Consider the following 26,029-nt stretch of genomic DNA (forward strand, 5'->3'; position numbering starts at 1 on the left):
ACAAAACACGCCGAGTCAGAGCAGAGAGAAACTTCCACCAAACACAACGCTTTTATTCATCTCATGTCCTGTGATTATTTCCAGCAGCTCAGAGCGAGAAAAAGCTTTGCTATCTCAAAGCGGAGGGAAAATAAGGGGAAGGTAAGGCACAGTAAAGCTTAAATTGAGGCCATTATTGAGGGCAGTGAGGGAATAGTCTGGAGCTGGACTAAAAAAGAGCATAGGCAGACAGAGTTTTAGTTAGGTCAGACGAACACTGATGGCTGTTCTTATAACGCTGTGAGCTGAAACAAAGGTACGGAACATTGAATCCTCACCTCCACCTGACAATCTGAGCAGACGCCTCCTGTCTTTGTTTTCCGGTGAAGTACAATCATTGGATGTTTCTGTGAGTTTAAACCTTGCCCTGATATTTTCCCCCCGTCTGATTCGACATAAAGAAATCACTCCCGACACTCACGACAGTGGAGGCAGCTGCAGCTAATTACCTTGGATAATGGTGAGACGCAGAAAGAGCCTCTGCTTCGCCAACATCAGACTCATCATGAGCTCGACGGTGAGGGTCAGGATTGTGCAGCTGTGGGGATGTTTATGTTGAAGGATAATTGAGATGTGAGGATGCTGTGAACGCAGGTGCAGGAAAGAACCCTGCGTCTCAGATCTCAGTCCTTCATTCGTAAATCATTCAGACTTATCATGTCGAAGTGTTACTTCATCAGAGAAATTTAACTTTAAATAGAAATTGACATCCCTTGATTGACAGCTCTGTTGACAGATGTGACTCCTGTACTCAATCTTTATTTCCTTAGCACCAAATCTATTATTAACGAAGACCCAACATCAAGACCGGATCAGATCCAGTCCCATCTTCCAGACAGGACTCAGTCTGATCTCATCTTAATCCACCATGAGCAGAGCACTTTGCAGCATTTAGCAAGTTACAGTGGCAAGGACAAACTTCCTTTAACAGGCAGAAACCTCCAGCAGGACCAGACTGCTGAGACCGTGTGTAAATAGAGTCTTTAACGCACCAACCCAGGACTGTATGTTTAATGTATAATGAACCCAGCTTGACTGCAAGGCAAGCCTTAAATATGGTGAATAAATGTATTTAAGTGTATACACCGATCAGCCAGAACACCATGACCACTAAAGTCTCTAAAAGTAGTATGGGAGGTAGAGCCTCCAGTTATCAGGCCCCTCTCCTTTGGAATCATCTACCAGTCAGGGTCCAGGAGGCAGACACCCTCTCTACTTTTAAGAGTAGGCTTCAAACTTTCCTTTTTGATAAAGCTTATAGTTAGAGCTGGATCAGGCTTGGACCAGCTCTTAGTTATGCTGCTATAGGCTCAGACTGACACACTGGGATCCTGTCTTTCCCTCTCTCTCCTCTCTCTGTCTGTCTCTTCCTTTAACTCTTCCTGTCCCATTAAAGTTACTAACCATAGACCTTTCTGGAGTCCCTGAGCTCCCTTGTCTCGTAGGTTCCTCTGGATCTCTGCTGCTGTGGACGTGCCAGACTCCAGCTGCTACAACTACTACTATCCGTCTCCCCACTATCATCTCTCTCTCTCTCTTCATCTCCCTCTATCCCTCTCTCCAACACGGTCTCAGCAGATGTGTGTCTAACATGAGTCTGGTCCTGCTCAAGGTTTCTGCCTGTTAAAGGAAGTTTGTCCTCTCCGCTGTAACTTGCTAAATACTGTGAGGTGCAATGCTCATGGTGGATTAAGGTGGGGTCAGACTGAGTCTTATCCGGTCTTGGTGTTGGGTCTCTGTTCAGGATTTGACATAGAGTGGTCTAGACCTGCTCTGTTTGAAAAAGAGTCTTGAGATAACATTTGTTGTGATGTGGTGCTGTACAAATAAAGATTGATTGATTGTACCCTGGGGGTCTTTGCTGCTGCTCTGCCTGCCTTGGCTTGTCACGTATGCAAATGCATAAGAGGGCAGGTGTGCTCTCCCCGCCTTAGGCTATGGCATTCCGCGTAGGCGTATGGAAGGGCAGGGAGCTCCCAGAACAGAGCCACACCATCAGATATAACCTGTTGCATGTTGCAGATAATGAATTACTTGGAGGAGAGCGGTCCTGACTGGAGTCGTGATTTCTGGCATGATGACATCACAACTTTATAATAACTGGATTTCATCCGGTTTGAACCAGATTTGATGATAGAAATCCTGATACATGCTCTGTGAGCATGCTCAGTGAGCAGTGCTCTTAATCCTTCTTTGATTGAACGTATAATATCTGCGTTTAAACTAACACCACCTGAGTTACACTAACTTCTACAGCATGCATTAATCCCTGAAGTGATGCTGCTTCACAGATGCTAATTGCACGGACGTCCTCATGCATAGCTGCGGTAAACAGGACATAAGAAGAGGCTGAAGGACGGGAGATTGTGCTCCACTTTCCAAATGAGGCCACAAAACGAGGCTGTGTTGTATATTTCAGGAAAACCTCCACGGTGGGCGTGCGTGATTATACTCCTCGCAATGATTCAGACAGAAATTGCCAGTATGGGAAAACGTTCGGTCACTGTAAGGTTAAACAGAGAACAAAAACGGGCATCAGCGAATAACCATCAGTCTGCTAAATGTGCGTTCAGAGACACAGAACGCATCCGAGCAGCGCCGTTAAATAGTGCTGACTCCCAGACTTGTGATATTTCTGAAATCGTCTGACAAAAGAAGTACCTTGTTGCCGGTATAATGTCTCTGTTGATTACCAGACGTCCCGCCGCCACGTGATAAGATCCTGAAGGAGAGATAATGACTGAATATGAGAAATGGCACGGTTAAGGCGTGATTCTCTCCGCGACTGCACCGTGCATTTCTTTTCATATTTGCACAAATGCAGACCGTGAATGCAATCAAATAAAATCTGTCACTTGACATTTTCTTTGTGTGGAAAGGAAATAATTAAACCGGGGAAAGGCAACTTTTCTGTGTTCCACTTCTGAATGGATGCTCACGAGGCTCGACTCCTGTGCCTCTCTGCGCTTTTTCCTCCATCTCTGTATCTCTCTATCTCACATTAAAACACATTAGTGAGAGAGAGAGAGAGAGGGAGAGAGAGAGAGAGAGGGGGGAGAGCATGTGTACAAATGAATCAGAGCTGTTTGTTGTACTGTTTAAGGCCCGAGCTGTTTCAAGTAGCTTATTTGAGAGAGCCGCAGATCATGTTTAGTAAGCTGGCTCTCATTATATCAGACCCTGGGGAGAGAAGAGGCCCTCTCACTCCATACTATCAAAGCCACGGAGCTGCCTTAGAGGACATGCTTCAGTATGAATAGAGGCTCTAGAGTACATACAGAAAGTAGCATGCTCAGCCCTCATCACCTCTCGCAGCGGGAGCCTGCCAACATTCAAGGTTTTGATCAAGCCTCGCCGTAATGGCTGTGGGTGACAGGTATACGAGACCACAGTTGTGGGAATAAATAGCTTGATTAGCATAATGCATCCCCAACAAATTCAGCTTTCAGAGCACGTGAAAGGACTACTTTTTGCAGCATCCGTGCAGCTTGTGGGATCGGATTTCCTAGGACAAACACACAATTATGTAAACAGGGTATTTACCTCTGCACCGTTGGAAGGTAATATAATTTACTTCCTCTGCGAACCCAATCCTCCCTCTCTGTGTTGTCTATATTTTTGGCTGCTCTGAATAGACTCAGCAGCTCTCCCTTTGTCCACTGAAAGCATATCCCCGCTCTTTTCAGGAATCATAATTCAGCCGACACACACACACACACAGGCGTTTACCTCCAGAAATCCCAGCCATATTGATCCGTGTGGAGCCGAGCGACGTCGCTATAAACAGGCTAATCTGACATAAAAGCCGGCCTCTCAATGCGCCCGGCCTGTTGAAGCGGTTTAGCCGTGCCTGGTAGCAATGAATAAATAAATAGATAAATGAGACACAATCTCAGGAAGGATCCGGCGGTGCATCCCGGCCGCACACGACCGCCGGCACAGAGATTATTGGGAATAATATCCTTTACATTCTCAGGTCTTTAGCTCTGCAGGCGGACAAAGAAGTGAGGGCGGATATCATCAGTCAAACTCCTGTCTCCTCCTCGCCTCACGTCTGACCTCTGTGACCTCTCGCCGTTCTCAGGTGTGATTAATTGCTACTCGGACTGCCTACTAGTTATCTATGTGATGATTATGCAGGGACTGGCTGACCACGTTACCTGAATACTGCTCTCACAACACTCCCCTCTGTCTCCCCTCTTTGGTTCTCCTCTCACCCCCGCCTTGTCCTGCCGGCCCGGCTGCCAGCAGGCTGATGTTAGTGTAATACGGGGTAGTGGGGGGGGCTCAGATACCATTACATCTGTCAGGATTACAGCCATTCTTTCTAACCTTCAGCAGCCCTTGCCACACTCTCCCAGAACACTTACTGAGCAGTTTGTGCACACAGTACGCAGCAGTGTGCTGGGTGAATGATGCAGGGTTGTAAACACTCCTCAAGGCGCTCCAATAACTGGTTTGGTAAATACTGTTCATGCATTTTTTGAATTAAAGCCTTGCAAGTCCAAACATTTGAAAACAGGAAGGATTATTAAAGTCATGCAACATGCATATGTTTGGAAATGTGATGCAAGAGGAGAGGACGGAGCCGACTGAGTCAGAGCCTGTCCTAAACTTCAGCTCTTGTGTTCCCGGTCTGCAGGGTCAGCATCAAAAGTGGTCCAAGGAAGGAGAACCAGTGGCGGACGGGCAACAAGGTCATTGGTGGAGCTCAAGGTTCCCCAGATCTCAATCCAATCCAGCATCTGTGGGATGAGCTGGACAACCAAGTCTGATCCGTGGAGGACTTTAAGGATCTGCAGAGTCCATACTTGATCAGGTAAGGGCTTAAAATCGATGCATAGAAGTAGAGACGTGTGGACAGCTTCATGCACGCTCTGTTCAGCCTCATCCTGTTTTTTTCCACTCACTATAAAAACATGAACGAGTGTTTCTGTCTGATGACTCGTTTCAGCGCTGGAATAAAAAGTAGAACAGCTCTTTGCTGGAATAATCGATGGAAACACGAACACCTTTGGAGAAACATATGGTCTAAGAGTTGTGCGGGGGAAGAGCTCGGGGTTCTCCTGTGAGAGTTGTTGAATTAAAAAACATATTTCTAAATAATTTCCTTTGATGAATTCTTTAAACCCACAGCTGTGTTTCCCTCCTCTCGTCGGCCATTATTAATTCATTGACATTTTGCTCGGATGGAAATGATCAGGATGTTGCGGAGCGGGTGTGTGTGTGATCGCCTGCAGTGAACAGGCTGATGTTTGATAGAGAGTGTGGTTCCTCTTGCTGCTCTCTCTTCCCTCTGTGTGGTACTTTTACATGCTGGATTTTAGGAGACATTTCTATCTCTCGCTGCATTAAAAGGCCCTGCAGGTTGGGGTGTGTATGTTTGTGCGGGATGTTAACCACAGCGAGGACACAACAGCTTCCCTCTCAGACACCGGGGGACCTCTCAGTTCTGTTCACCAGTGATCATTACGTCAAGGACTCATTTCTTCATGATGAAAATGAGACTATGACGAGCTAAAGTGCTTCACTGATAATAAAAACTCTGAAGAACATATGTTTAGATTTCATTGACAAGACGATGAGGAGACAAAAACTTTAGTGGGGGATTGTTGGACATTAAAGGTGACATATGCTCTTTTTCATCAACATATATTGGTCTAAGAGGTCCCCAAAACATGTCTTTAAAGTTTATTGCTCATAAAAAAACACTTTGTAATCAGATTCTGGTCTGCCTGTAAACCCCTCTTTTTCAGCCCTGTTCAGAACAGGCTGTTTTCTGTGTCTGTGCCTTTAAATGAGAATGAGCTCTCTGACCACGCCCCCTCAGGAAGTGGGTGTGGCCTCGGCTGTCCAGCACGTTGATCTAATGTTTACATGTTGGCTGAATATACACGGCTGCTCACAGACCCGCGTTACTTCAACCCTCTGAATCTGATCCAGAATCTGATCCTGAAAACGAGACTGTGCGGCTGTAGCGTCGGTTAATTCATAGTTTTCAGTCACGTGATCAGAGTGAAGCCTGGAAGTCAGAAAGAGTTATTATCAAGCTCGTTAATCGTCCATCTCTTCAGAATAAAGCATATTTATATAGCCAGAACTTCACGTTGGTGATGTTTACATTTATCTAAACATGAATCCTTCCCTTTTCACCGCCGCCAGGATGAAAGATGAGAAAAGTGCAGACAGATAAATGTGTTTGGGATCCTATTGGGTCTGTAGGCTGTTTTCTGTGTCTGTGCCTTTAAATGTGAGCAAGCTCTCTGACCACGCCCCCTCAGGAAGTGGGTGTGGCCTCGGCTGTCCAGCACGTTGATCTAATGTTTACATGTTGGCTGAATATACACGGCTGCTCACAGACCCGCGTTACTTCAACCCTCTGAATCTGATCCAGAATCTGATCCTGACGGAGAGGCGCCTGCAGCAGGACCTTTCTGAACCATTGGTCACAGATTTAGTGTTTCTTGTTGTTTTATTTGTCAGCATGTAGACGTGTGTCTTGGTACACAGCTACCAACATGTAGCTATGTGGCTATGCTAACTAGCGCTAGCACTTTTCCATGAAAACTAAAAACCATCCACTAGATCTTCAAATCTGCAGACGTGGGGAGTCAAAGCGACCTTTGCGTTTATTAAGACAGCCTACAACTAGCATGCCTCCCTCCTAAGCTCCTTGTTAGCACACATGTGTGCAGGGAATGAAAAACGGAGGAGGGGTTGAGTTGTATTTTATACAGTCTATGGGCTGAACAAGCTCCGAGCTCTGACTTCCTGTTACAGACCGGATGGCGTTGTGACGTATGAAAAACACTGAAAACTGAAACGGCTGGTTTCAGCACACATTTACAGAAAGGTGGAGAAATCAGAACAGGGGCAGAATGGAGTCTTTTACTTTTCAGGGGGTTTGTAGACAGGGACACAGATTTCAGGTAGAGAACCATTAAAAAGTTGATTTTGCATGATATGCCACCTTTAAAGATGGCGTGATGACTTCCTGTGACAGGCTGAGTTCTTATCTGAGGGGCTCAGTGTTAGCTTGGTCTCTACCTGCAGCAGGTGTGCTTTATGAACCAGCTCTCCTCACCTCCATGCATCTGTCTCATCTTCATTGAGGATTTTTACCCCCCGGTGTGCGTTATGTTTGACGTTGTTGCCGTGGTTACCGTAAAAAGCTCTGCGTCTACAGCTTGATTTAATCCAGTTTGGTGAAACATCAGACACATTTAGTAAGTTTGGATCAACTCCTCGTCATCAAAGATGCAGATGCATTTCAGAGTGCCGTGAACTGACTGTCTGTCCAGTGCGCCTGTCACTGCAGGTGCATTCAAGGACCGTCGTAAATGTGCAACACAGACCTTTCATGGCATTTTACTGTGAATCAAGAGAATCAAAATACAGTCACAGTGGTCACAGAGAGAATGTTTTCTTTTGACATTTAAGCAGGGACAGGCTGAATTATTGAACTTCAGATATTACACAAGCTAAAGTGTTAAAGGAGTGTTGAGGATTTGAACACTTGGTATAACCCTGATACCGATATCTGATCCACTACATGAATTATTTAAAGAGTGTAGGTGTTTTGGAAAAAATCAAAGACTAACATGTTACTAAAACTAACAGGCATTTTCGTCTAAAGACTAAGACTACATCTAAAATATCTGCTGTTCTCAGACTTATCTACACTCAGAACAATCAATCTCAGAGAGCATTAAGAATGTTGATCAGCTGTAATCCAGCGTCCTCCCTCAAGTCAGACTGGATCTTTTCATCCTTAATTCCTATTGAACTGTAATTAAACCCTCAATGAGACTTTCCCGTCTTTGGGCGATATGTGCCGACTGTGTGTGTAAGTGCGCACCCTGCTCTGCTTTTCCTCCCCCATTAGCAGAAATTACCATCACATTAAAAATTCATCTTGAAATAGAGATATTTGTTATTCTCTTCTAGTATTTGGAGGAAAATGTTGTATCACCACTCGTACTCTTCCTTGGTGTTACACTCTCTCTGCTGTGTTTCCCCTTCACTGACAAAATAATTATAATTTGATGCCTAACCAAGCTTTTTATTCTCAGCCTGGTTGGATTTAATTACATTTCATTTGAATAATTAAAACGGCTAACTGCAATACTTGTCACCTCTCATAAAGAATAAAAAAAATACTGTATTCTACGAAGTGCAGCTTCATCACATAATGAGTCTTTAGCAATACTTGCACAGGATTAGAATTAAGAGGGGACTCTGGTGGTTTGTGAATCACACATTTACAGACATTACTGACTGAGAGAGCCGACATGCTGCACAGCATCCAGAGAGTCTTTGGGGTTAGCATCACACTCTGCAGCGTGCAGCCTGCAGGATGTTCTTTAAAGACACTTCAACAACAATGTGCATTAAAAACTTTAGTACAACCCACAGGGTGGAACTCTCTCCCTCCTGACATCCGCAGCGCCCCAACCCTGGACACTTTAAAGAAAGCAATCAAAATGCACCTTTTCCTCAAGTTAGATATCCCCACCCACCCCCCAGACCCCCTACCTGACCCTGTGAAGCAACCTTGGGTTTCTTGAAAGGCGCTATATAAATATCAGTTCTTCTTCTTATTATTATTATTACGAAAGTTATGACTGAAGATGCTTTTCAACTGGAAGTTCCAGGAACTAAATGGTTCCATTGTTGTCTGCGATTCCACCGAGACCTGAAGTCCCGTGGAGATCATGCAAACAAGGCCGGTGAAGCATGTAATCAAAGTAACTGCACTACACCGCCAGACCAGTAGAGGGAAGTAAGAGAGAGACGAAGGCCGTACAACAAAGATGACGCCATAGAAGGAGACAGACAGAAGACATCTTCATGTGTGGCACCACAGTTAGCCTGTTAGCATGAAGGAGATTCCTCTTGTGCTGTTTCTGATCGAGCTTTGAATCAACTCTTGGAAGGAGACGAGCTCTAGAGACAAAGAGGATTCAAAACGTCTGAAACGCTCGACTTAAAGCAAGAAGACAGATTTTAAAAGCCCTGTCAGAGATGGACCGGTGTTCCAGTTTAAAGAGCGACCCTGTTAACTGGAGACTCTCAGCCGGATGCATCCCTCACAAACGTCTTTAGACGATCATTAAATATCTGATGAGGATATTTGGAGAATAAAAACTAAACTAGGATGCATTCCCGAGGACTCCTTCTGTGTTTCAACAGCTGTTGTAAACTCCACAAACACTGACACGTTCAGCTGAAGGTCTCCAGTTTACAGGGTCACTCTTCAGACTGGAACACCGGGAGCTGACAGAGACGCATTCACACTATCAGGCTCAGAGAAGACCGATGTTCAGGAGGTATTAAACCAAGAGAATCACAGGTGTGTGTGATGTTAGTGTGGACGGAGGGTGAAATAAAAACACTGAGGGTACTCTACCAATCAGAAACATTCAGCATTGCAGGCCCCGCCCCCTAAAGTTGAAAGACCTTTGGAATGTACTACTGCTAAAGCAGGGACTTTTCAGGGGGTGATTAACTATCCAAGAACTAAAGTTCGACCCTGGTTCATGCTGTCGGAAAGCACATAGTTCCTTTAACCCTTAAAGACATAGACCATCTTTAGGAGTGCCAGACTCTCCTGAATTTATTTTGAATATGCTGAATGAGACAGATGTGGTATCAATGGAAAGCTGAGAATGTCCTCTCTAACTGAGTTTTTAAAGCTTGTTGATAGGATTAGCGGTTCAAAAGTTATCAAACATTTAAGGACAAGTTGCCGCCGCCAGCTGTCTAGGTCTTTGAGGGTTAAAAGTCCCTAGTTCCTGGTTAAAGTTCTTGCGGTTGAAAAGCACCTTAAGTTTATCAGCTTAAAAGTTAAACGGCAAATTCAGAATCACTATTCCATTATTCAATAACATCCTGTTGATGGTGTGGTCCTTGTGAGGGAAATGCAGCTTCAGGTTGTAGACACATTATTTTATCAGTGTTGGTTTCTGTTTTTAGCGAGTATTTGATTTTGTAAAATCAGATCAGATCAGATGAAATGTTCTTTATTGTCCCTGAGGGAGAATTTGCCTCGGGGCAGCAGAGCGAGGAACATAAAGATAAAGATATTAGTCTTGAAATGTGTGATTGGAAAACATCAGCTGCTTCCATTTAGCTCCTTTTTCCTTCTCCGTTGGCGCTCCAGGGGATGATTTGTCGATGGGGGCTTATGAATTATGTTACAGGATTGATGCATTGAGTGGCGTGAAGCGTTTTAAGGTCTGCTCTGTGATTCTTCTATCTATATCAGAAAACTTTCCACCACCATCTGGCAGAGAACTATAGTTTCTCTGTCAGCCCTCTGAGCTGACTAACCAACACCAACACCAACACCACCAAATGTCACGTCCGTGGGTCTGTGAAGCGATTGTTGCAGCAGAACAAAAAGGACGAGTCACTCTGGCTGTTGTTTCTGTTTGTGCTCAAACACTTGCATCAGTTCCTCCTCTTCCTTTCTTCTCACTGTATCTGGAAATGTAAATGATGTGTGTGTTTAGCCGGGGCCTCTCCTGACTCCTGGCACTCTCGAATCCCTCTCCGTCTCCCGTGCAATTAATGATCCTGCTTGTAACATTAGCGCCACAATCATGAAAAATCGCACCGCAGCACAGAGTCCCCCAACATATTGAGCTCAATTCATCAAGGGCGTCATGCTCATTGGCGATGTCAAACTTGGTCTCGGCGTTATTGAGTGTCTCTGTAATCAAGTACCTGCCATAAGCTCCGAGGACTGATTATCTTTTTGAACACACAGTTCAGGAAGAGAGAGATGATTCACTAAATGACTCATCTGGTTTCTACTTTCACAGCTTTTGAGGAACTGTTGCTCAAAGATCTTTAAAGTGGTGTTTGTTTATCTGTGTAGTGTACAACTTTTCAAGAGCATCACTAACGGACAGATTCCACTAGATCTGTGTCGGGTCAGTCTCCGATCTGTCACGGCACCGGATCAGATCGGAACCGCTGCAGAAAACGTAGCGGGGACAGAAACAGGCGACCCGACTATCAGAGGGGCCACACTGCCCTCTAGCATTTCAGTGGAGTACTGCTTCGTGACACACACACATGGACGCAGAAGTATGTAGTGCTCATGTCGGCGTCGGCCACTGCTGCGTAGGGTCAGCATATAAGTATAGACCAGCTTACATTCCTCAAAGCTGATTGGTTCATGCTTGTGTCACCTGATTTAAAGACACAGCTTCCTTTGTGCCTCATTCTCTCTCTTATGGCCAAATTCCATCAGATCCATGTCCGGTCTGTCTCTGATCCGTCACAACATCAGATCTGATATTTTTCTATTCTAGTCAATGTGTTAACTTCCACTGGATCCACTCCATTGCGTTTCGGCTGCGTCTCTGATCCGGCAGGTCGGAGTCCTCCGGATCAGATACACAAGACTTCTATTTGTTGCCGGATGCCGGAGCACGACGCATCAATCTCAACAGAGCAGATGGAGCGGGACAGGAAGTCAGGTTTCACCAAAACAAGACGAAAACATCCGGTTAATTTTCAGAATAAAACACCTCATCAGCAAATCAGCAGACGAGGGACGAACAGTAGAAGAAGAGAAACAGAGGTTAAACTTGAAGTCTGTTGTTGGATATTTGGAGGTTAAATCCAAAAGATTGTCGCCTCTTTCAGCGTGCATTAACAAATTGAGTTTGTGTACACATTTTCGTGACATATTCAGGGGCTTTGCTTTCCAAAAATGCTTGTTCATAAGTTTCTCACAGATTGAAGTGTTCCCTGACCGGTAAAAAGAACTATGGGTGGAGACATGAGTCCCAGGAGGCGGGACATGACATCAGAAGCCCGCTGTAAAACAGACGGATGTGCAGACGTCTTCTCTGCCCTCATTTTGAAAATAATGTCTTCTTCTTCTTCATGACCAAATTCCACCAGATCCATCTCCGATCCGTCACAGTACCAGATCTGATAGATTTCTATTCTAGTCAATGTGTTAACTTCCACTGGATCCGCTCTGTTGCGTTCCACCTGCGTCTCTGATCCTGCAGGTCCAAGTCCTCCGGATCAGATACACAAGACTTCTATTTGTGCCGGATGCCGGAGCATGACGCATCAATCTCAACAGAGCAGATGGAGCGGGACAGGAAGTCAGGTTTCACCAAAACAAAATGAAAACATCCGGTTAATTTTCAGAATAAAACACTCTGTGTTATCACCAGATCGTATTTCACTTAACTACAACAACAAACCAAAGTCATGATGAGCGGAGCCAGGCCTGGAGTCAACAGGTCAGAGGTTTTCAGAGGACCAGAAAGACAACATGGATGAGGAGAGGAGGAGGAGGAGAATCCTTGATTCAGTGATTACATGACTCAAGCTGTCCGGCGGTCCAGACACAGATCTGGTGGAAGTCCGATGTAACACAAAGATACAAACTGAGGTATGGATCTATTTTTCTGTCGTCTTTTTATCAGCAGACACTCACTTTGACTTTGACCTTGGGTCAAACAGAGAGTGGAGTGAGGCATGCTGGGAACTCAACATCAGGGTTGTTTTTCTCCTCTTCATCACTGAAACGTAGAAACATAATCGTCTTGTCAAGGCGACATTCTTTCAGACTTCAGTCCCTAAATTTTCCAGATAGTCTGAATAGTTTTGCCATCCTGTCAGAGTCTGCAGAAGTGATTGCACATAAAAAAAAAGCTGTACTTTTGAGTTGTCGTTATGTTTTCCTGCAAGAATAGAGTTTGAGTTTGACGGACAAAAAGCTCGGCGTGTAAGTGGCGTGAAGACAGGCGTCATCAATCACCAGACAGCTCTGCTTGTTACCATAAATCACCGCCGTGCCAGAGGGCATCATCTGTCCCCGACGCGTGAAATCAGATGAAGTGTGCAGCGTTATGACTTTCCACAGACGGGAAGAAAAAAACAACATGTACCACTTGTTTTGTTTATTTGCGTCATCAACAATCATACACATTCGTTGGTCTCCCAGCACTGTAGCACGTAAACACAGGACATGAACACCAGTTTGCCCGTCCATTGTCATCAGCAAACAAGCCTGTGGATGTTTATCCGACACCGGAGGAGGAGGAGGAAATATTCAGTAGCACGGAAAAAACAAAAAAAAACCTGCTTCATTAAAAAGAAGAAGAAATTACAAACCAACATCAGTGCAATTCTGTAGCATATACAGTATACTCCTGCAGTACTGATACTGTATGGTCACATTAGGAGGGAGTGCTCAGCAGTTCAGAGTGTACAGGGTTGGAACAAAGAGAATCAAAGTCCAGAAGATAAACAGCTTCAAACACTGAATCAATCATTGATCTTTAGCTGTAAACAAAACCCAGGCGCCAGAACAATTAGCAGGACACGAGAGATGAGGTGGAGCGGTTCTGCTCGTGTTGTAAGCGCCCGCAAACGCAGATTCAGACAGGAAACAAAGGAGCGATCACTACTAAACCTCAAACACTGATCTAAATGAAACCTCACTGTAGTGACTGAGATGAGTGTGCAGAGCGACATGCTACAGAGATACTGTCGAGGGGAACGTGTCTCTTTAAATCTAGTGCTCCCTAAACTATCGGACCCCCCCCGAGTCCTCTCTAAGTGCTCAGCTACGAGAATCAGAGTATCAAAAAACTGCATTTTTACTGGAAACCATTCAGATACAAACGCCTAAAGGTAGAGTATCACACACCGTCTTCATGTTGTGCTCACACCAGACAACGAGGAAATCATTAGATGTGAGTTGTGCTTGGGCACAAATTACACAAATTACACAAACTTTGTGTGCGTTAAATACACACAACGTTCACTTGTTCACGAGAGCTGAACAACCTGATCTTCAACAAATCTTTCCTTCAGGGATGTCCAATCAGCACAGAGGTATGATGTGAAGAGCGAACTGGCGGAAGTTCATTCATCTGAAAAATGGGAGGGGAAATTGAAAGTGTCCGTGTGCAGCTACCATGAACTGTACGAAACTAATAAAATGGAGCTGGCTTGGGGCGCTGGTGGCCTAGCGGTCTAAGCGCCCCACATAAAGAGGCTACAGTCCTCGTTGCAGGGGTCGCCGGTTCGATTCCCGGCCGGTTTGACCATTTCCTGCATGTCTTCCCCATAGACTGTAAATAAAAATGGACAGCGTTGCTCCGCCTCTTCCCGTTGTACGGTTCTGAAGCCAAAAAATCCCTCTCCTGGGCGCCGCCATTGTGAAGCCAGAGCCTGTGAAGCCACTGTAATAAGCTCCGCCCTACAGCATAGCGTCATAAGACGCTGTGTGTCCTTCGAAGTTTCGTTCTACGGCGGCTGTGAATCAAAGGAAACAGGAAGTAAAACCCCGTTTTTTAAACTCTAATAACCAACGAAGAAGAAACTTTTCAGAAAAAAGAGGCCTTGGACACAAAACAGTCAAATACTAACTACATATCACCACAGCATACGGATGTGAGAAACATTCGTACGACATGTATTTATTTTTTAAAGTTTGACAAATTTTTTTACCTATACTGCAGCCAGCCACCAGGGGGCAGTCACACTGCTGAAAGCCTCACCACCAGCCACCAGAACCTCTCCCTTGGTCTTCCCCCACTCTCTACTCCCCACATTTCCTGTCTCTCTTCAGCTGTCCTCTCAAATAAAGGCAAAAAGCCCCAAAAATATAACTTAAAAAAAAAAAAAAAAAAGGAGTTTGCTTGTAGGAAAGTGAATGAGGAGGTCGGATTATCTGGCAAGTCATGAAAACCTTTGTCTGTTACTTGTTTCCTGCTAGCTGCCTCAATTAGCATAACCAGCCTTGAATCTTTGGGTACTCGCGTACACGAAATCGTACACGCACAATTCAACACGTAAACAGAGTGAGTTATTTACGTGAATGAAGTGAGTAAACATTTAATAATCCGGTATTCAGGTAAGGAGCTAGCCTAGTGGTTAAGTCATGTTCCCATTTAGCACACGGCTGGGGTTCAATTCCACCCTGAAGCCCTTTTCCTGCAGGATATTCCTCCTATAGACGTCCCCATCTGATCCTGAAGAGCTGTTTTGAAGCCGATCATCGGTGGGTGCCATATTGGAAATACTCAACTTAACTTCGTCTGAGCTCGTGTGAGGTAAAGAGGCGGGCCTTTAGCCTCCTTGCTAACAGCTACAGGTTGCTTGTCTGTCAATAATGTCAGCCACGCCCTTATTTGGGCAAAACTTTAATATCTGCAAAAATAACGAGTTATAAAATACTTCAACCCCCGTACAGTGTGTGCTGAAAGAGAAATTAACTCTTCAGACCTGAACCGTTTTTTGAACCAGGCTGTAAACATGTTTATTTCTGCTGTAAAGATCGTCTTCTTTGAATTGGTGTGTATGTGGTTTCTGGTGTTTCTGCAGCCAGCCTCTAGTGGACACTTAATGAACTACAGTTTTTAGCACTTCTGCATAGACTTCATATTTTAAGCAGAGGTTGCTGCTTGATTCCCCCACACTCTCCTGGTTTCCTGCTCTATACACGGTCCTACTTTCTCCAAGGTGTAAAATGCCCCAAAAAATCAAATCAAATAATCCAGCTGTTTAAATCTGTGCGAATAAAGCGAGCTTATGATTGTATTCTTGTCCGGTGTGAACACAACATTAGAAACAACTCTCCCTAACGTACAGCTAGTGAGCGAACTACAGCAGATGGAGCACGAAAACTTCTCCAGATCTTCAACGGGTGATGGTGCTCGGCTGCAGAGAGGATACGATTATCTTCTTACCGCTCCTCTTCACGTTAAATTCAAGTTTCAGAAACAGTAGTTCGGCGTCTAGACCGAACTGGAGACCTGAAACTGTCTCCAGTGTTCTTTCCTGTTTGCAGGTATGAGTCAGTGAAATGCTTTGACTGAGTCATGACATGAAATGCTCATTGTTTAATACAGACTGTGAAGTATTGCTGCTATATATGTGCATTCTATGCAAGCATAGAAATAATAAACATATCGTAGCATATTCATTATATAAGATTTTCTGTGACCAGCTGTAACCACATGAGTGGCTTCATATACATTTCAGGATTTACATATCTTCATATTTACACGCACGCCATGTGCAAGGTGGTTTTTTTAAGGACTCTGACGGTCCAGAATCCTACAACATATGCTGCATGTGGTCCTACTCAAGTGGACCAATTTCTGAAAGTAAAACCACGTGAGACCTCCTCACAGGTCTGACATCAGATTCTTTTCATCGTGACAAAAATAAATTAAAGAAAGTGGCACTATGCACAGAGTGATTCTACTTTCCATAAGTGCACTGATATGAGTCCGCTGCTCGCACAGGGGGATGTCAAGCGTAAAAGATAAGCTCAGGAATCTGTCCCCCCTGCACCCCCGTGCCGTTAGTGCTGTCAGAGGAGCACTGAAACTGAAAGGTCACTTTCCCACACTGCACCTCTGTCATGCCCTCCTGTCCAAAGTAGCTCAGCTCGTTCCCGTCCAGCACCACGCTGGCCGTGTAGAAGGTATCGGGCTCGATCTGCACCGGGTACTCAAACCAAACCGGGAAGGTGTTGCTGGATCCATCAGAGAAGTATTTGCTGAGGTTTTGCCCCAGCAGGACTCCTTGACGTTTCAGCTCAATCTTTGCGCTGTACTCTGCCGAGCCGCAGCTCGACCCGTAGAGTCCGAACCCAGCGATGAAAACTCGCTTATCCACTGCGAACTGTATACTGTCACAGCGGCCCCTGTACCGCCACTGATTGCTCCGGTAGGCACAGGACTGGAATCTGTGGCAGCGCTGGGGGGTCAGGCCCTTCCTGGTCTGGCTGGCAAACTGCAGATCAGGCTTCTTGGCTGCTGTGTACCACAGGAAGATGTCATTGGTCTCAGTGAGCGTCAACACGCCCGACTGAGCTGCTCCGTTGGCAAAATCATCCAGAGCCATGGTAGGGATACGGATCAGGTACATGGCCTGGCCCAGAACCTTCCGCTTGTTATCAGTGGACGAGGTGAGCTCCTGTCTCTGGCACTCGGCCTCGGCCCAGCTGAGCGCCGCCTCGAACACCACTATCTCTTTAGCATTGAGTGTCTCCCGCTGCAGGATACTCTCCAGGGTCTGAGAGTCGATGTCGCAGAATCCCTCGGAGCGTAACGCCAGCTCGGCCTGGGCATCAATCACCTCCCAGCAGCGCTGCGTCAGCTCCGGCTCCTCAAACAGACAGCTCTGGGAGAGCAGCACGCAGGCGTTTTTGGCACTCAGGCTCGTCTCCAGGAAGTTGACGCAGGCACGTGCCAGGTGAGGGACAATGTACTTCTTGGCAGCATAAAGAGTGGCTAACACGGTGTCGGCGCTCAGGTCAATCTCATCACAGTAGATGTACCTGAGAACAAAGAGGAGACCGTATTTAAAAAACAAAGAGGAGCTTTTAGTGGATTGAGTACACTTATATCAGCGTCTGATCGAAACGAGGTCGGGATGAGACTCTAAAAGAGAGGAATCACTCCTCAAATTAGAGGAAATAGTTTTCCTCCTGCGACCCGTCTGCTGTAGCTCGTCTGCACAAACACAGATGATAAAACAGAGGAGTAAAGGTGATGGAGGATCAGCACGGAGGTAAATAACAGATAGAGTTATTCTGCAGGAATCGCAGCAAACAAAACAAAACGACCTAAACGAAATGAAAACAGACAGATATAGATTTTATCTCTGAGACGGAGAGAGGATCACTTTACAGACTCACTCCACCCTCGCTTTGACATCGCACTCTTCTACATGAAGATGAAATGATTCGTTTAAAGGAGGTGAAAAGGGGTCAAGCTGAAGGAAGCAGAGGGAGGTTTCTTACTTCAGCATCGCCAGGAACGCTGCAGGTTCTACATCTGGGATGTGGATTTCATCCTTGTTCTCCGCCAGCTCGCCGTAGAACATGGCGTGGAACACCGAGCTGCCGACAGCCAAAACATACTGCAGAGGGAGAGAGGAAGAAGAGAGGAAGAAGAGAGGAAGAGAGTATTTGAGATCAGACTTGTGTTCAGTGTAATCAGCTCACATGTTGCTCTCGTTCTTTACATAGAAACACAGCTCTGGTGGTGGATATTGAGCGATGCCGGTGTATCTGCTCACATAACGAGCCGTGTGTTTGCCCCCCCGAGGACACGGAGGCAGATTTCTAATGAACGAGATTTCATCTGACGAAAAAAACAACACCAAAAAGAAAAGACAAAGCATGCAGCATAAGTGTAATTTGCTGAAATTAATGACTTTGTGAACCCATGATGAAATCAGATGCAACACAATACGACTTTTATTCAGTAATTAGCGTGCTGTACAAGACGAGGGAGTCTGCAATTACACTTCGGTGCGCTCGTGTCTGTGTTTGTGTGTGTTTGTGTGTGTGTGTGTGTTTGCAGAACACGGACATGTAGGTGGGCGAGTGGGCGGACAAACAGACGCTCTCTAAAGTTAGTTTGAAATAAACCGTGCAAAACAAAGCTGGTGTTGTTAAAACTTCTGATTCATGTGTCATAAAGCGAGGTCAGCCACTCTTTCATAGACGAGTATAAAAAGTGCACATTAGAATAAGATTAGTGTCACCTCTTGACCCTTTGTGTTTTACAGATGTTCACATTAATTACCGGCTGCATGCGCTCGCCTCGTCCTTCATCGTGCACCGATATAACTTTGTGAATTAAATCAGAACGCGTATCTGACTCGCTGCCAAATGGACACAATAAAGATTGCCGCCCCGCGCGTCGTTATATCCAGTCGGCATAATGTCTCGGCGTAAAGTGCAGTCGAGTCATTCTGGATGTCCTCCCATTACTGCTTTCTATAAATGCACACTGCGGCCACCAATCATCAGATGAAACATCCTGCTCCTGTGCAGAGAACGGAACAGATGACCCGTCTGACAGCTCACATGTGGAGCGGTCAGGAGGGAGACACTCATGGCTGTGACTCAAATGAATGAATGGATGTATCAATACCAGGGGTGTACTCAGAGGGGGGCAAGGTGGGCGCCCTCATGTCCCAAAATAACCCTGCAGAAGTTTTTCCCTGTAGTGGATAAAACATTACAAACTTCCTTCTCTGGTGTCTTTCGGTGGGAAATGCATGAATATTGTTCTTGCAGCTGCCTTTCCAGTGGTTAAACTTAATAGATTGACCTGGATGCCCTTCTAGCGATCTAAATGCACTTTTTTATGCCGTTATAGTGAATTTAATGTTAAAAAGTGACCTCTAGATGTCCTTCAGTGGATAAAACGCTGAAGAAGTGTCCTTTGGAAACCTTACTGGTGAACTAAATGTGAAACGAAGCACTTTTTATGCCCTCTGGATGCCCTTCCAGTGGTTAAAATGTAATAAAGTGCTATCTGGTTGTCCCTTTGGTTAATAAAGCTCTTTTATATGCCCTTTTAGTAAAGTTAATGTAAAAGAAAGTGCCCTCTGGATGCCCTTTAAGAAACTAAACATACAATAAATCCCTGTCGTATGCCCCAGTAGTTAATTGAAGTGCTCTTTGGATGCTCTTCTACAAACTTTATGTAAAATAAAGCTCTTTTGTATGCCTTCATAAAGTTAATGTAAAAAACAGATGCCCTCTGGTTTCTCTGTCAGGTGTTAAAATGTATAAAAGTGTCCCCTGGATGCCCTTCTAGAGAACTAAATGTATAATGAAGCCCTTTTATATGTCCTTGTAGTAAAGTTAACTTCAAAATTGTGCTCAAGAAACCCTTTTAGAGAACTTCATGTAAAATAAAGCTCTTTTATATGACCTTGTAGTGGATTTAATCTGAAAAAGTGTCCTCTGGATTCCCTCTAATGAACTAAATGTAAAATAAGGTGCTCTCTGGATGCCTTTCTAGTAAACTACATATAGAATAAAGATCTCTTGTCTGCCCTTGTAGTAAATTTAACATAAAGGAAAGTGACCTGAATGCTCCTCCTGTGGTTAAAGTTTAATAAAGTGTCCTCTGGATGCCCTTCTTGTAAACTAAATAAAAAATAAATCCCTGTGTATGCCCCAGTAGTAAATTGAAAGTGCTCTTTGGATTCTCTTCTAGTAAAGTAAATATTAAATTAAGCTCTTTTAAAGGCCCTCCTAGTGGTTAAAATGTAATAGAGTGACATCTGGTTGTTCCTCCAGTGGATTGAATGTGAAAAAAAGAGTCCTTGTTCTGCCCCTGTAGTGAATTTAACATAAAAACTGCTCTCTTGATGCTCTTCAAGAGAACTTAATACAAAAGACAGCTCTTTGATATGTCCTTGTAGTAAATTTAAGGTCAATAAAAGTGCCCTCTAGATGCCATTCAGGAGAATAAAATAAACTGAAAATAAAAAAATGCCCATTAATAAACTAGATATAAAATGAAGCTCTTTTATATGTCCTTGTAGTGGATTTAATGTTAAAAAAAGTCTACTTTTGATTTCCTTCCAGTCGATAAAATGTTAAACAGTGCCCTCAGAAAAGTGCTGCTTCCCTTTTTTAGTCTAAAGGTAGGAAATCAGTCAAACTGGAACAAAATTTTCTTCTCAAAGCAAGAGTCTGCAGAGACAATGGAAAACTAGATTGCTGAATGAAGCTACAGTTAGCAGAGCTAGCACCACCAGCCTTCAGTCCTCCTTGCAGGTTCCACATGACTTAGTGAACCAGACACAGCCTACACACAACTTCATCTTCATTTTCTAGATCATACTGACACCCGCTGTCTGTCGCCTGTGCTTGTTTACATCCAGGTAGTAGAGCACTACAGCATCATAGCCTTTAACAGTAGCTGCAGCCCCAACTAGTGGAGGGAGGCTGAACTACAGCTTAGACAACATATGACCGACATTTAAACTGAAATCATTAGAACTGCATCAAAAAGTATCGGTGTTGGATCAACTCTGCTCCACGTGTTCATTGAGTCTGTCTGTCGTACTTAAAGGTCAAAACAGGGACGAGAGTAGAAACTAAGCTAAGACTATAAACTCTCTTTGCATCCCTGAGATTCCTGCTCTGTATTCATGCTCCTCTACGTTAACAACATCGTCTCTATGACGTTTAACGAACCCAAATATTGAAGCAGAGCAGACATAATGTGCTTTTAGAGGGGGCGAGGCAGCTATGAACCTGCATCAATCATTCATGTGAACATGTTGAAAAACAGGAGGTCACAGAGTGGATCAAACAAAGGGAGTCAGGTCCACCTGCAGGTCACGTCTGATAACAACAGGAACACTTAAAATAATCGACCTATTTTAAGCAGATTTATGGTTCTCTCTTTCAAATATTTAAAAGCTCATGAAGTGAACGAGCTTCAAAGAGTTTTTAAGATGTGAGACGGAGCGCTGAATACACCTCTCTCTGCGTCTTCTCATCCTAAGTGTTCTCCGCTGGATGTGTTTGATTAAAAGTTGAGTGATTGCAGAGCTGTCTCTGAGAATCTGAGCCGCAGCAGAAACAAAGACGATCCTTTCTTTGAGATGACTGCCGAGGAGGATATCCCGTCCTCCTCCTTCTTTCTCTCCCTGCCTCCATCCTTCAGCCTCATTTACATAAATAATTGAGGACTGTCTCGAAAAGACACATGGTGCGGAAGTGAGAGCGGAGCACAAAGGATTTCACTCCCACTACAGCTGGCGATGAGGAATATTATTTCTACGCTGATATGATACGAACAACACGGGGCCGACCCGGCTGATAGCGGGTTTGTTCATTTCCTCTCTTGTTGTTGTTGTGTGTTTGAAAGTCTTACTCTGTGTCCGGGCAGCCGTTGGGTCCTTCCAGGCTGACCCACCACAAAGTGAACATCTGCCATCAGCTCATTGTTGAACATCACAGAATTCCTGAAAAGATAAGACGACAAAAACAAGGAGAATGTTAAATACGTGAGGTCAACTGTGCACTTTATTTTGGCGGGGTGAGAGGAGAAGAGCACGCTTTTCAGATTCTGCTGCAAGATTAAACTCATTCATAAATCACCTTTCATACAAACAAGCATGCAGCCCAAAGTGATAGATAATAAAAGGCATAATCAGGAAAAATACTTAAAAATAAAATAAAATAAATTAAATAAATTAAATAAATACAATAAATGAAATAAATACAATAAAAAAAATAAACACAATAAAATAAAATTAAATAAATACAATAAATTAAATTAAATAAATACAATGAAATAAATAAACACAATAAAATAAAATAAATACAATAAATTAAATAAATACAATGAAATAAATACAATAAAATTAAATAAATACAATAAAATAAAATTAAATAAATACAATAAAATTAAATTAAATAAATACAATAAAATAAATCAAATCAAATAAAAATGAATACAATAAAATAATAAAATAAATTCAACATAATACAATTAATAAAATAAAATCAACACAATAAAATTATTACAATAGATATAAAACAATAAAATTAATACAATAAGAGTCATAAAATAAAACTAATGCAATACAATTTAAACAATAAAAGTAATGAAATACAATTAATTAAATAAAATCATTACAATAAAATGAATTTATAAAATCAATACAATCAAATTAATAAAAAAGCAAAATTAAAAATCAGTTAAAGTTAAATAATCAGATAATACAGGAAATAAATAGATAACTAAATAAATAGGATAAATAAATGTTAAAATAATTATAATAATGCTATTAAAGACATATTAATGCACATAATCTCCTTTATATGCATTGACTCATTTCATTTAGGGAATCTCACGTGCATTCATCTTTCTGCAGCATTAAGAGTGCATAAAGAATCCTTATTTGTTCAAACACAAGTAGAGACGTGTTTTAGTTCAGCAGGTAAGGTCCTCAGCAAATCAACACACAGTGAGGGACCAAAACAAGACCAAAGAAGTAGTCTTAAGACAACTGTCAAGTCCTTCAAAGCTCACTTTAAAAGATAAAAATGACTCATAACCTTATCATTTTTCAACCTTGACTCTGTCTACATAAATAAAGTCACACTAAACAATGAAGTGAATGGAAACTCCCCGCTGTGAGAGAATGGGACCAACAATAAAGCAGCGTTCATATATTATTGAGCAGTGGAACATGTCACAGGGCGAGTAAACAGCCCCATGATGTTCTGGAGAGACAACAAAGCCAGGTCGGAAAGCGCCCCCGTTTATCCGCGGACAGCTGGGGTCTTTAGCTGATAGGCCAAGGTAAATATTTAGCTTTTAGCGTGGAGCAGCCTCTGCCTGTTGTGCAAATCAAACGCACCCGCTGCCTGTCCGCCCTCTTGTTATGTCAGAGCGGCAGAGTCTGCAGGAGCAGGAGAGGCTGTAAACACAGATACCCCCGGCGGATTGAGGGCAGGGCAGGGGGAACACCCACTGTTGCTCACTCCCACACACATAACACACACACACACACACATGCAAAGACACACACATGCAAGAGGATTCATCTTTTCTTTCACATCTTTAAAAGTACTGATGCTTTAAAACATGAAGTGAACTTTCCATGCATGCTTCCTGGTTGAGATGTCCCTACCTCTCTCTGATGGTGGAGTAGAGCCCCTGCCAGTTGCAGTTCTGTATGGTGTTGTTGTTGTTCAGGTTCTGCTGCTGGTACTGTTGCACCGTGGTGGTGGACGCCGGCTTTTTGGTGGGAAAAATATCCGCTGCCATCTTCTTCTTCTTCTTGCTCCTCAGAGTGATAATCTCATAACAGACGGGGGGCAGCTTGGAGCTCCCGCTGGCATTCCCTTTCTTGGAGCTCTTACTCGACTTGCTTTTCACTGACTCGGGGAGCATTAAGAAGAAAGTCAGACATTTCATGTTCCTTCCCTTGGCATCGACCATGAGTGTGTTCAACTGCCGAGCAGTGGGAGTGCATGCAGAGAAGACATTCACCAGGAGCGGGCAGATGGAGGGAGGACAGAGGGGGACTTGGAAAGAGGACAGCAGAGACTTCTCAGCAGAGAGTTCCTGTGTGTGGGTTCACCTTGCAGGATAACTCTCGTATTTGCTCACGCTGGAGAACCAAAGGCACTCTTCCGGTGTGAAGTTTGATCCGCAGACGCAGAGGCTCTATGAGTTTCCATTTCTGCTCATCCAGTGTGGTGAGATTAGCCCCTCAAATCACTCTGCTCCTACTCTGCTCCTCTTCCTCTCTCACTCAGTGCTCAGCCGAGGGTTGGCCTGACAGCCCCAGATTTAGTACAGCTGCAGTGGTCCTCTCACAGGCAGCGCTGTTCCCTTAATTCCTTTCATTTCCCACTCTTACTCCCTTTGAGCCTCTCCTCTTCTCCCAGTCTCCCCTCCAGCTGCGGATCCGTCCTTCCTCTTCCCGTCACTTGTCCTCCTCTCCTCCGTGGAGCAGGGTCCTCTGCAGGATGCTGGAGCCGTGGATGCTGCGCTGCTCTCCTCAGCCTCTCGTTCTGCTGACTACAGAGGTTGAATGAGAGAGAGCGCAGAGGAGATAGAGAGCCCCCCCCCCTCCGCCCCTCACAGCACAGTGCACGGCTCTCTCCGCGGCTCAGCCAATGGCAGCGAGCAGCGGTCATGATTGGCTGATGCAGCTGAGTGCAGCACATACTTGAATATGCAATAGTCAACGACTCAATTAAAGTGACAGCCGTGCCCCAGAAGAATGATATATTCATATGTAGGTTTGCTTCACCTGGAGCCACAGCCCTCAGTAAACAAAGACTCTGAGCTGTAGCTCCAAAGGGCAAATTTACATCCTCTTTGGAAGGGCAGGATTTGGTTAATGCATGCTCTCTCCTCTTTTATAAGGATCTTTTCATGCATGTATACAAACACATTCATTTGCAATTCATGGATCTGATTGCCGCTCTGACCTCTGTGTGTAAACATCTCATAAAACGTGGCAGTGTGCTTGAATGCACGCATCCTTAGACGTATTACGTTTGAAGGAATATGCATTCTGACTGTGCAAACTCGCTGTGACATACCCGAACCGTTCCTCAGAGTCCTCCTTTTTAAAAACCCTTCAGCTTCAAATTTGCAGCGAGGACTTGTGCCTGAGCTAAAGCTTTCTTGTTAAGTCACTTCTTCAGGAGAGCACACAGAGCTATAAAAGTAAGGCACTCTTTGCTCAATGTATAATGCATACAGCTCCTTTGCTCTTCACGTCTTGTTGGGCCTGAACACGCTGAGGATTCTATTTAAAGGGCTCGGATGATGCAGCTCTTTCAAGGTGGTGGCAAGAAATGTTGTGAAGTGGTGCTTTATTTAAAGGCTTGTGTGGATTTTGGCGCCCCCTGTGGACAAAGCAGTACTTTTATATATTAGCCAGTCTTGTGTTATACATAAGTTATGTACTGTTGCAGTGGATATAATACCATTATTTAAAATAATGCTAAAGAGTCGAGGTAGAGTGGGATGAGAGAGGGTTGAGGCAGGGAGCGACGAGTGGAGGTCGAGGTAGCCTGAACTGTCAGGAAGTGGGGAGTGGAGACTCAGGGTGGAGGTACGTCTTGAAACGCTGCTAGTTCAGTGTCCCCTATTGATTCCTGTTTAGAGTGGAGTAGAGTAATAAGGAGAGAATAGATTAGAGTAGAAAAGAGTAGAATAATAAGGGGTGAATAGAGTACAGTAGAAAGAGTGGAGTAATAAGGAGAGAATAGATTAGAGTAGAAGAGACGGGAGTAAAGTAGAAACGAGTAGAGCAGAAAAGAGGAGTAGAAAAGAGTAGAGTAGATTCATAAGGAGAGAAGAAAGTAGGGTAGAAAAATTAGAGAAGTGTTATATGGGAGAGCAGAGTAGAGTAGAGTAGAAAAGAGTAGAGTAGAAAAGAGTAGAGTAGAGTGGAGTAGAAAAGAGTAGAGTAGAGTAGAAAAGAGTAGAGTAGAGTAGAAAAGAGTAGAGGAGAGTAGAAAAGAGTAGAGTAGAGTAGAGTAGAAAAGAGTAGAGTAGAGTAGAAAAGAGTAGAGTAGAGTAGAGTAGAGTAGAAAAGAGTAGAGTAGAGTAGAAAAGAGTAGAGTAGAGTAGAAAATAGTAGAGTAGAGTAAAGTAGAGTAGAGTAGAAAAGAGTAGAGTAGAGTAGAAAAGAGTAG

General features: G+C 44.0%; 1 protein-coding gene and 1 long non-coding RNA gene across 11 annotated transcripts in view; one reads left to right on the forward strand and one right to left on the reverse strand.

Annotated features, from left to right (window-relative positions):
* The window catches only part of LOC117811349, a 113,682-nt gene extending 108,186 nt beyond the window's left edge, over positions 1 to 5,496 (forward strand). For 3 of the 9 annotated variants that reach the window (XR_004630981.1, XR_004630982.1, XR_004630983.1), the window contains exon 6: positions 4,682 to 4,983. This is a non-coding gene — a long non-coding RNA (uncharacterized LOC117811349). The other 6 variants (XR_004630984.1, XR_004630985.1, XR_004630980.1 and 3 more) reach the window with 5 other exon arrangements.
* A 10,335-nt stretch (positions 5,497 to 15,831) lies between these two features.
* Positions 15,832 to 23,808, reverse strand: btbd3b (BTB (POZ) domain containing 3b). Of its 2 annotated transcripts, XM_034681581.1 has the most exons (4): positions 23,500 to 23,808; positions 21,732 to 21,822; positions 17,840 to 17,958; positions 15,832 to 17,374 (listed from the first exon to the last, which is right to left on the reverse strand). In XM_034681581.1, exons 1-4 carry the CDS (start codon positions 23,784 to 23,786, stop codon positions 16,342 to 16,344), a joined length of 1,530 nt encoding a protein of 509 aa, XP_034537472.1. In that variant the 5' UTR covers positions 23,787 to 23,808; the 3' UTR covers positions 15,832 to 16,341. The 2 variants fall into 2 exon arrangements, with proteins under 2 accessions (XP_034537472.1, XP_034537471.1); XM_034681580.1 differs by lacking the exons at positions 21,732 to 21,822; positions 23,500 to 23,808 and adding an exon at positions 18,414 to 18,495.
* Positions 23,809 to 26,029: the final 2,221 nt, after the last annotated feature.

Source organism: Notolabrus celidotus, chromosome 4 (genome assembly GCF_009762535.1).
Source record: "Notolabrus celidotus isolate fNotCel1 chromosome 4, fNotCel1.pri, whole genome shotgun sequence".
Lineage (NCBI taxonomy): Eukaryota > Metazoa > Chordata > Actinopteri > Labriformes > Labridae > Notolabrus > Notolabrus celidotus.